This window comes from Echeneis naucrates, chromosome 4 (assembly GCF_900963305.1).
Source record: "Echeneis naucrates chromosome 4, fEcheNa1.1, whole genome shotgun sequence".
NCBI classification, from domain to species: domain Eukaryota; kingdom Metazoa; phylum Chordata; class Actinopteri; order Carangiformes; family Echeneidae; genus Echeneis; species Echeneis naucrates.
The window spans coordinates 401,690-412,492 of record NC_042514.1 but is presented as its reverse complement, the minus strand read 5'-3'; the positions used below and the strand labels follow the sequence as shown (position 1 = coordinate 412,492).

Here is a 10,803-nt window from a genome sequence, read left to right as displayed (position 1 = left end):
CTTCCCATTGGCTGGTCGAGTCCGACCGCTTCCGCCTGATTGGGCCGAAGAGCCGTCGATCTTAAAGGGGGCTGGCACTAAGTCTCAGCGCGCGAAACGATCTTCTCGTGGGTGTAGTTCGCCTTTCGATGCTTATCGCGAGATTCCGCGGCGCCATGAAGCCCCTCATCCAGGAGGCCGATGGATTCCGAAGGAGGTCCGGGTGGTCCAGGTGGAGCTGCTCTGGGACCAGGGACCAGGCCTCCGCCTGACTCCATCAGACTGAAACACTCAGCACACTGTCCAACACAACGCACTGTGCAGCACACACAGCTGCTGGATTACAATTCCTGTCAACAGTTGATTCAAACTTCCTGTTGTTCAGAAGTTTTCAGACAATCAAACATAAACCCATCAGACATTTCTGATAAATACAACAGAACACATTGAAGTTAAACCTCAAACAATAACAAGAAATAAACCGGTGATTTAATGTATTATTGTTAATATTATTATAAAGGCCACAGAAAGTCTTTAGGGCCAAACCCTCATATCTGATCAGTTTGCAGTAAAAACCTCAGGTTGTTGAGCTACTTGACCTTTATTGAAGTGATGCTTTTCACATAATGAGAGCAGAAAACAGTGTCATCTTTTCTGAATTGAATACTACAGTAGTAAAGAACCCTGCCCGAACATGGTTTTCTCCCTCTGCAGTCCTCTGACTGAAACACTTCCTCTTTCACTGAAGCGGCAGTGAGTCTCAGGGGAGAATGTGTGTAACTGTATGACTGCGTTAGTAAAAAGAAGAGTGCATGCTGAGAATATCCGCCCTGATCAAAGAAGGCTGCAGACCAAGAGTGAAGCTGGTGAGCGAGGCCTATCAGCAGTAAGGTGTCTCCGGACACAGCTGCCTGGCTGGGACCGGACAGCACTCGGAGCTCAGGGAGGAGGACAGGAAGTGGACACGACAAGCCAAGTCATCCAGGAAGTCCTTTTGTATCTTTGTTATTGCTTGAGAAAGCACAACGGGCAGTGACTGCACACTGAGGAGGAGGGAGTCCAGTTTCTCTTCCAGAGCCACGATCCTCCGGTCCAGCTCTTCGCTACGATGCTGCAGTTCCAACACCAGATCATACATCATGTTCTGAGTCTGAAACCAGGACGGAAGACAATTCACACAACTGGGATGAGCTTCAGGGATGTATATGTGCTCCTGCATTTATTTATTTTTTCTTATTCTATCTTTCCTAGCATATTGTGTTTAGCATTCATAATTATTTATTGCTGTCTTTTTCAATATTGGATAGCAATCCCGTAGAGAAACACAGTTTCTTTTTGTCTGTACTACGCTGTGGTAACAGAAAATGACAATAAAGCCTGATTTGATTTGAGCCCGCAATGCAACCACACCACATTGAGGTCATCAGGGGTCAGTCAGCTCAGTGAGGGGGACGTGGCCTGATGCAGAACAGGCACATCTCAAAGACAGAATATTGTGGGAAAAACAGTTTTTTTTTTCCACAATTTAATCTAAAAAGTGAAGGTTTCATGCCTCAACGCCATGATGCACTGATGACATCACTCCTGCTCAACGAGTTTGAACAAGCACTTTTCAAAGCTGCAACAATTCTGTGTTAGAAAACTGTATTTTAGTTTCATTTTAGGAAATATTCTGACATGTTGAGAAATTCCTTATCTTTATTATTACTTTAATAGATGATTATGAATAACTAGCCAACTAGGTGGAAATCAAACTCAACATTTTGTGAAATGTGTCACAGACCTTGGCGAGGTCAGCAACTGTATTAGCCTGGTCAGTCAGCTTCCTTTGCTCCATTTTTACCCTTCGCAGTCTGAAAATCCCACACAGAGATAAATACATGCAGGTTGTGTTGATAACAGATAAAGAAGAAAAAGTCTGTAACACCTTTTACTACAACAATGTTACATTAACACCGACGTGTTTACACCTACTGGTGGATGGCCTGCAGGAATTTACGCTGATGGTGGCGAACTCTGGCACGATCAATCTTTTTGACCAGCTTGGTGTTTTTGTAGATGAGCCACGTCTCCCGCAACACATTTGCAGCTGTGTTTTTAACCTAGGATGACAGAGCATTTACAGTCAGTAACGCCAGTGCTTTTCTTCCACCCAATATAGATAACATGCACACAGTGTGTATCTGATTGCAAAGGGACCTTTTTGTAGAGTTGTGTATCCATCATGAAGTTATGGACATGCTTCTCAGCTCTGGTGAGTTCTGACTTCCTTGCAACAACAGCAACAACTAAAGCTGTGCATCCAGCCCCCTGAGGAGAAGGCCGGTGTTACTGTGGTGAAGAAGAGCAGCTTCAAACTGCTATTTAATGGCATTCTTATAAAACTAGTTTCTTAAGAACACAGTTTGATTCTTCAGCTGCCTGACCTTTTTCATTCATTCATTCATTCATTCATCCATCCATCTTCTACATCTGATCTGTTACCAGGTCACGGGGGGTTCTGGAGCCAATCCTGGACAGGTCTCCATTCCATCACAGAGACAGAGATCAACACTCAGACCACCAATGAACCCAAACATGATGTCTGGTTCATCTGGTTGTGCGTTATCCAGAGTCATACCATAATTCCTGTTAACAGACAGACACCTTTCCCACAGTAGGTGTGAGGGACCATGTCTCCGTAGCCAATGGACAGGAAGGTGATGGAGATCAGCCACATTGCTCCAAGGAAGGTGCTGGTTACTTCCTGTGCATCGTGATACCTGTAAAGACAGAACATGTGGCTGTAGTCAGACAGAAAGAGACGACCTGGGACGATGTTTTCCCTCGAGACGGGCCCTGGTTCTCCTTTCCAAATGAATAAAGGTGATCCTGAAATAATTCATGTGGTTATTAAAAGATCAAGGGGGAGAAGCTCAGAAGTTGTTGTTACCTCTCACACACCCGCACAGTCCAGGCTGCAATGATCCAGCAGGACACGCTGAAGACCAGCAGGACTGTCCCAGGACAGATGGTCATTAGAGTCTTCATCACAAAGCGAGTGTCAAAGCTGATTTTGTTGAGCGCCCCAATGCTGCGGGATGAAGCATCTGTGAACAGTTTGCTGTGCAGCAGCATGACCCGGCCAATCAGGTAGAGGCGCAGGAACATGGGGACGGACAGGATGATATCCACGTCAGCGTCTGCAACCGATGCTGTGTAGCTGAAGGCCAGGCGGGCCGTCCAGGTGAACATGTACTGACCTGGGACCGGATGGATGGCACAGACCAGAAGCTCCAACACAACGAAGAGGATCCGCTCACAGGTCATCGCGATCCTCCAATCATCTGCTCCGTTGTCCACCATGAAGAGCTGCAGAAGAAGAGCACAGAAGATTTAACGTTGTTCGTTATTTAATAACCTTCAACACCAATAAAATGTTTGTACTGGTGTCCCCAGGACAATAGTTCAGTTAGAAGACCTTTGCCTGTCACTAATATTCCCATACTGCACCTGTTCCCAAAGGACTGGTCACTCAGTCAACGTGTTCTGATTGAATGAGCTCCAACAACGAAGTTCAGCAGATAAAAAGGTCCTTTGGTTTCATACCTGGATTTCTCTGGCATGGTACATGACAATGAGTCCCAGAAGCAGAGCAGTGGACAGGCTGATCAGGCCCTTCAGGACGTATGAAGACAGAGAGTCCTGCAGACAGAGGACAGAAAAACACAAGACACCACTCAGTCCTCCACTGTGAGTCTGTAGCCAAGCTGACCCGAACCCTTTACCTGCTGAGGCCTACCTTGTGGTAAAATCCTCTGGAGAGCTCCGTCTCGATCACCATGACAACAATTCCAAACATCCCACAGACCAAAGCGTAGTCGCTCAGCTGTTTGCGCTTCCCAAAGAGAAATCGTCTTTGTCCAAGCCGGTAACTGAAGTCCTTGGTCTTCTTCTGAGGTGGCGGGGCGTCCTCCCTGGTCAGCTGGTCACTGTTGGCCTTACTAGGCTCGTCTCTGAGGACTTTGGAGAAGGCGTCCTCCAGGATGGAGCTGTGAAGAAGCTGAAGAGGCTGTTGGTCTGAGTCTCTGCTCAGTGTCCGAACGGCGTCCCCGTTGACTGTCCCACTTGTTTCAGATGGGAGGGGGTTCTGTTTGGGGAGGGACAGCTTGGATCCAATCAGCTGCTGAGAGTCTGTCTGTAAGTCAGAGAAAACATAATCAGTAAATTGAGAGAACCAGGACTTTAAAGAGCCAGAGCCAGTTGAAAAACTGATCTGTACCAGAGTTGGTTGGTGTCCAGTTCTTTCCTGGACTAAATCCTGGTTCTCCAGTGAACTGTACTGGCTGATGGAGAAGGCAGGTGTGGACGTCCGCCTCGCTCGTGGAGTGCTGCTCATCAGAGGGTTGTACTGGAGGTGGTGGCACTTGGGTCCAGCTGAGGGATCCCCAGATGCCTCACAGGTCTGATCTCCAGCGATGGAGTCGGGAGGTTCCTGCTTCTTACGCTGCTGAACTAAGAGCGGCTCTCGACCAAACAGCTCCCTCCAGTTGAGGTCTGTGCTGAAGCCCGGCTGAGGTGCTGGGCGACCTGGCTGGGTGTCAGCACAGTCCACGGAGTCCAGTGGGATGTTGAACAGGTTTGGAAGAGCTGTCTGGCTGCGGTCATCCACTTTAAAATGATCACACGGCTCCCTGCGACCTTCTGGCGGGGGATTTGCTGCTGGTCTTAGAGGACCCGGTTGGTTCGTCTGCTTCAGTAAAACCTGGCTGGAGGTCTGACCTTTAGTCTGAAAGAAGGATTGGGAGTGAGGAGAAGTGAGGCTTCTTCTGCTGGGTTGAGACTGTGGTTGAAAAGTAGAAGCTTCTGAGTGCTGCTGAGCATTAGGGCAAGTACAACCACATCTGTCCCTGTTTGGACGTCCTACACTGGTCCCTGCTCCTTCTGCTGAGGCTGGATCTCCAACATCACTCACCGGGCCACAGAGCAGCAGCCAGTCCTGCTGACTCAGTGGTGATAACGTCAGGTTTGGAGCTTTCAGAGGAGACATCTGGGCTGAAACTTTCGGGGGACTGATTCCGTTGGACCTTCTGAGGGGCGAGGACGAAACGCAGCAAAGACTTGGCTCCTGTGGGGACAAAGATGTTTCCATTGAGGCTCCAGAGAAACAGTCATGCATCCCCTCAGGGGGCTTCGTTTGAGGGGATGGACCTCCTGAGGAACAATGCTCACGGTCCCTGCCATGGAAGACTTCGCCAGTTGAGTCAAGTCGGTGCGTTGCATTGGTTGGTTTGACCAGAATCAACCTCATGGCAGCACTTAGAGATGTCCTGCACAGAGAGAAGACATGAGACATCAACACCCTGAGTCTTTTGTCTCTTTGTGACAAAATTTAACTCAACAACAAAGCAAGATTTTTCTGCGTCAGTATTTTATTAATTTTCTTTCTTTCATCCTGAAAGTGAGACGGAGGAGAAAAGTTGAAAATGATCAGCAGGTGGCAGGATGGTTGAATAGATGATTCACCATATTCGCTGAAAATGTATTCAAGACAAATGGTGTGTTCAGCTGATTCTGAATGTGAAATATTCTGTCAACAGCAGATGTGACCCCCCCCCCCCCCCCCCCCACTGATGTTTCTCAACTGAGGATGGAAATCATAAGATCACACATCAGTTCTACATCCCATCAACTGTTTTGTTTTAAAGTCTTCGAAGTGTTTAAAACGGAATGATCTCAGAATGATGCCGTTAGATTTCTTAAAAATAAGATATTAACAGAAAAAACATGATTAAAAAGTTCTCATCATTAAAACATTGAAACCAAAAAATTATAATTTTGTAAGAAACGCTTTTTGTCCTTTTCCAGTTGTGACTCAGATGAGACCAAATGTTCATGTCTCCCTGAATAATTTTCTCTTCACTTTAACCATTTTCCAAATAAACTGTTGTTTTTCTCTTGTTTTGAGATGCCTTTAAATGTCCTTACCTTCTTCTTCTCCCATGTGTTGTTTCCTCCAAACTTCAGGTCACAGAGACGGCGAGCTGAGGCTGAGTGGGAGTCGGACACCGGCCGGCCTCCCAGTGCAGCTCTTCATAAAGGAGCTTTGGAGACGCTCTCCTTTGAAAGTAATGATTAGGATTCAACATGAAGAAAGAAAAGGGCAGCAGCTGCTGGCCTGCTAAAGGGTTGCCATGCAAATTGACAGGGAGTGGGAGGGAGCGACAGGTTAGGATACAGAGAGACAAAAACCTGCAACATCAGACCGGTGTTAAGGCGGAACATCACACATAGAAGCTCAAAGAAGCCCCTGTGACAGGGGGTGATTGGTTGCTAGGGAAAAGAAAAGGAATTGGCTGCTTTCAATGCAGAACGTCAAATAAAAGGTCAGATGAACTCGTCATTAAAGCTCAGTATTTCAAAGGTCTTCACAGAGTCTCTTATCTGCTCCGCCACAAGAGTCGGCCGCACAAAGCTGTCCTATTTAAGCCTGACAGAGAGAACAAGGCCTCATCTGATCCATCCAACATCTGAGCACCAGCACAGGAAGCCCAGATCCTCCTCAGGTGCTTCTCCCCTGCTCATGAGGAAGAGCTCAAACTAAACCAGCTCAACTCCAGCTCTTTTCAAAAACAGCAAACTATTTCAAGATTTTTTTGTTCTCCTGAACCTGAAACCTGTAAGTTCTTTGCACTTCTTGTGCATGTGGTGTGAATCCATATGTCCACATCTCTCTGCTGTATCCGTCCATCATCAGTGTGACCATGCTGGAGAAAACCTTTGTGACCGACCGAAGCAACAGGCCAAACCATCAGGAAAGATTTCAGGAAGCTTCAGGTTGTTGTTGCCGCAGTAAACTGCAGTGTTGCGACACATTTTTGCACAAAGTAGGACATGATCTGTTGTTCTAAAATGGACCAAAGTTGCATCAGTGAAGAACGTGGTTGTTTGGATTAGCTGATGAGGGTCAGGACTTTAATGTACAACATTTTAATGTGACGGTAAAGGTACTCAAGAGAAGCTGCTGACTTTCTTTTCCTTTCCCCCCAATTCAGACAAAATGTGAAGAAATGAAATGCCAGATTCTCCAGAACCCTGAAGAGACCCGAGACCAAACGTCTCCTCAGAACACTCGAGGGGAAGAATCCTTTTACCTTCAGGAGTCCTGCTGTCGACGCCGCCTCAGATCAGACTCCCCTGAAGAGTAACCTGCTCATTTTGGATCATCTCGACGTAGCTGATTAACTCAACCAAGCAAGTCGCACTTCACATCTGCTGCTCCTAGCCCTGCTGATCAAATCTTTCTGTGATGATGATGATGATGATGATGAGGGAAACTCACTGTAAAACCAAACTGACAGTCATGAACTAAATTAACATAAACTTAGTCATTTCTGTGTTAATTGTGAATTATCTACCAGGACAGCCAGCAGATAATTGATGCGACAACCACAGTTGACTCCCCCCAACCCTCCAACCCCGTCATCGCTGAGGATAAGTGGTGAATTTAACAGCAACAAGTGTTGATGATCGAGCTGTGAACTTTAATAAGTTACTCTCGCAAAACATATGATTCTTCACCTCCCCAGCAGTGCTAGAAAAAATGCAATTTAATTTATTGGAGGCCTATTCGGAGGCAACATGCACAGACATGAGGATCAGCTGTGATGTTACTCGGAGGAGGGGGGCAACAACGTCCTCTGGTGATGGAGGTTTCTGAGCAGGAAACATTTTTAAATGAACTTGAATTATCCTATCGCAGCCTCCGATGTGCACAGTTTTCAAATGGTGTTTGTGGGGGGGGGGGGCAGTGAGTGTGTTCACTTTATGTTGTAGCTGGCAAAGCGTTGGTTTAGGGGGTTTTCTGGAGCCTTCATCCACTCCTTCTTCAGCTGCTGCTTCAGCTGAGACATCCTCATGTTGGGGTTCTCCTTTTTTAGGCGGGGCATATTGGCCTCCTCGTAGGCCAGAAAGGCAGCTTTCATCCTCCGCTCCGGGTGGCGCTCCAGATCCTCGGGCCCCGTGCTGGGAAACAGGAAGACAAGACGAAGGAAAGTTGTTAACATTCACTGTTTCATGTGCCGCTCCTGTTTTCCTCCATTCTATGATTAACATCTTGACTTTTCTTCATTTTACAGGGAAAATGTAAACAAGCACGATTCCATGTTTTCATTGTCTGTACACATTTTGTCACAAGTCACTGTATTTTTTTCCTGTAGAAAACCTAGCAGAACCAATATTTAATACACATTTGTTTTGGCTATTTAAGATGATCCTGACAACCAACACAGAATCAGGAAGTACCTAAAACACATCCTTGGCTAACAGTTCTGATAATTTTCAGGTGGTCAGATTGACCTAACGGATAAATGATGTTGGTAAAAGTGGACGAGAGATGAAGGACTTGCACCTCAACACAGCGATGGCATCTTCTATTGTCCTAGCTTCTACTGTTCCTTCCTCTGGAATAATTCTGTTCACGTTCTCCTCCAGCGGAGTCTCCAAGTGGCTCTTTTCTGTGGAATTAGGTCATTTCAAACATGTCAAAGGAGAAAGAAACTTTACTCTCAGTATGGAGCCCTGAATCACTTCAACCTGAGCTTCACCTTTCAGTTTAAGCTCCTCCTGCTGTTGCTGCTCGCTCTGAAGCGTCTCCTCGATCTGGGCTCGTGTCACTTTTCCGCTCTGAGCTTCTTTTTGGGCTTTTCCTTTCAGTCTGGCATTTTCCTCATCCAGGAGTCGCTGATTTTCCTTTTTCCTCTCCAGAAGTTCCAGTCTCTTCTTTTCCTTGTCATCCTGAAGAAATTGGTCTCATGAGGTTATCAGACCATAACTTTACACACATTTAATTTCTCACAAGTCAAACACTTAGAGACAAACAACGAAAGAGACCTGATGGATCTTCAGAATAGCTGAATGCACTAAAACAGGAGGTTAAACATACACAAACGGCTCCATTGTTCTCCCTTTAATTATGTGGGGGTGGAAGGGTTGAAGTTTTTTTTCCTTGTTGTTTTTAGCCTCTGTGAGGTACTTTGTGTTGCTTTTATGTATGAAAAGTGCCATACAAATAAAATGTAATTGATTGGTTGATTGACGTGAAAAAGACAACCCGGCACTAGCAGCAATCTGTGAATGTACAGGTCTCTTTAGACACAGTTTGGATATGATCTATACAACAATGTCTGCAATAGCTTTTCCTATCTCCACCCAACATCACAGAGAATAATCACAATAACATAACAGCATAACATCAGATAGTTACAGTACATTACACTTATACTACATGCTTAAAAATTGGACATTCAAATAATAGTTATATCCCCAAAGTAGTCTGTCTTGCTCTTCTACTTTTATCCAGCTTTATGTAATTGATCAACTGAAAAAAGAAAAATATTCAAGCGTAAATATATTCTTATAAATATATTCCATAGTTGAAGATGAAGGTCAAGCCATTTCTTCTTTTTCGAGTCTTGATTTTGTTCTGTTGGGTAATTTGTGTGTATCTGTAATCTGTATCCAAAGTCTGTCAGCCTGATAAATAATAAATTAAAGACACATCAGTATCCAAGGAAACAAAATGAAAAATGCCACAGTCAAATAAAACGAGTATTCTTTGGGACGTGCAGCACAGGTAAAAGCGAAAGCATCTGTCTGGAGACACAGCTCACCTTCCTCTGCTCTTTTTTCAGTACGTGTTTGTCCGTTTCCTGCCACAGAGCGTCCTCTTCCTCCTGCTTCTTGCGGGCGTCTGCCACCGCCTTGGCCTCGGCCTTGCGGGCTCTGGCTGTGGCCGCCTTGGAGTTCTCACCCTGGAACTTTTTTGGCATCCCAACAGCTGCTATTCAGCTAAGACAGGCAGGAGACAGGAGTGAGGCTGAACAGTGAGTCAACACCAATACTGACCATCATCATAATCAGTCTGAGCTAAAACAACAGAGTTATTCATTACTCAGATAAATCATCTGCAGATACTTTGGTCATTTTGTAATTTCTTTCTTCTGTAATGGCAGAATCCGAAACGTATGAGTATGACAGTAACTAAATTACTTTAGAACATAGGTAAACAGAAAACCTGAAGAAGTTCTGATTTATATTTATTCATCCAGCAGATAAACCAAATCTGTGAATGTGTTATTGAGAGAATTAGTTTTATTTTCGGTGGAAATCTTTAAAACCTATCCTTACATCATGTGTTCACATCAGACCAGTTTCTATAACTACTTTGTTACATGTGATGAAGCTCTTTGAGACAATACTTATTGAATGAACAAGCTGTGGTTTGAAAAAAACCCAAGGTTCAATAAAACTGAGCCCATAGAGGAGTTTAACGGAACTAAACACGATTTCTCCGAAAATACAAAAACAGCAGCGTTGCTAGTTAGCATTAGCATGTCAGTGTAGCCTGATAAACAAACCCGGTTTCTTTGTCAACGACCGAGATTCTCCGTTTTTACCGACAAGGAGCTCGAACTAATGTGTTAACGACCTCCGCACGATGACATGTCGAAGAATAAACGCGGTTTCTCACCAGTTTGAGAGGAGAAACAGGTCGAGACTGGCCGACAGTCGCTCCGAAGAGGCATCCGCCACCTCTTCTCTGAGCGCGCACACTGATGACGTAGAGTCTCCTATGGTTACCCAGACTCCAGTTTAACCCGCAGGATGAAGATAAACTGGAAACAAATCTTTAAAATCACAGAAATCACATTTAAAGGATAAATATCACACCTGTATGTAAATGTCAGGGAACACGAATTAAATCACATCATGTTTTTGTTTTCACAGGTCAAATAAAGTGTCACGAACTTTTAGCATCTTTTTCATCTCAAAGTAATCTTTGCT

General features: G+C 45.1%; 2 protein-coding genes across 3 annotated transcripts; both read right to left on the bottom strand.

Moving 5' to 3' along the window:
- Positions 1-578: 578 nt before the first annotated feature.
- kcnn1b (potassium intermediate/small conductance calcium-activated channel, subfamily N, member 1b) lies at positions 579-5,284 on the bottom strand. 2 transcript variants are annotated; one of them, XM_029499704.1, is made up of 11 exons: positions 4,934-5,284; positions 4,241-4,747; positions 3,761-4,156; positions 3,568-3,663; positions 2,912-3,330; positions 2,785-2,826; positions 2,600-2,741; positions 2,179-2,289; positions 1,954-2,081; positions 1,763-1,832; positions 579-1,129 (listed from the first exon to the last, which is right to left on the bottom strand). In XM_029499704.1, exons 1-11 carry the CDS (start codon positions 5,267-5,269, stop codon positions 860-862), a joined length of 2,517 nt encoding a protein of 838 aa, XP_029355564.1. In that variant the 5' UTR covers positions 5,270-5,284; the 3' UTR covers positions 579-859. The 2 variants fall into 2 exon arrangements, with proteins under 2 accessions (XP_029355564.1, XP_029355563.1); XM_029499703.1 differs by lacking the exon at positions 2,785-2,826 and having other exon boundaries at positions 4,241-5,284.
- Positions 5,285-7,503: 2,219 nt separating this feature from the next.
- On the bottom strand, positions 7,504-10,563 carry ccdc124 (coiled-coil domain containing 124). The gene is made up of 5 exons (XM_029499707.1): positions 10,490-10,563; positions 9,630-9,807; positions 8,565-8,754; positions 8,369-8,474; positions 7,504-7,983 (listed from the first exon to the last, which is right to left on the bottom strand). The coding sequence occupies exons 2-5, from the start codon at positions 9,786-9,788 to the stop codon at positions 7,779-7,781; spliced, it is 660 nt and encodes a 219-aa protein (XP_029355567.1). The 5' UTR covers positions 9,789-9,807; positions 10,490-10,563; the 3' UTR covers positions 7,504-7,778.
- Positions 10,564-10,803: the final 240 nt, after the last annotated feature.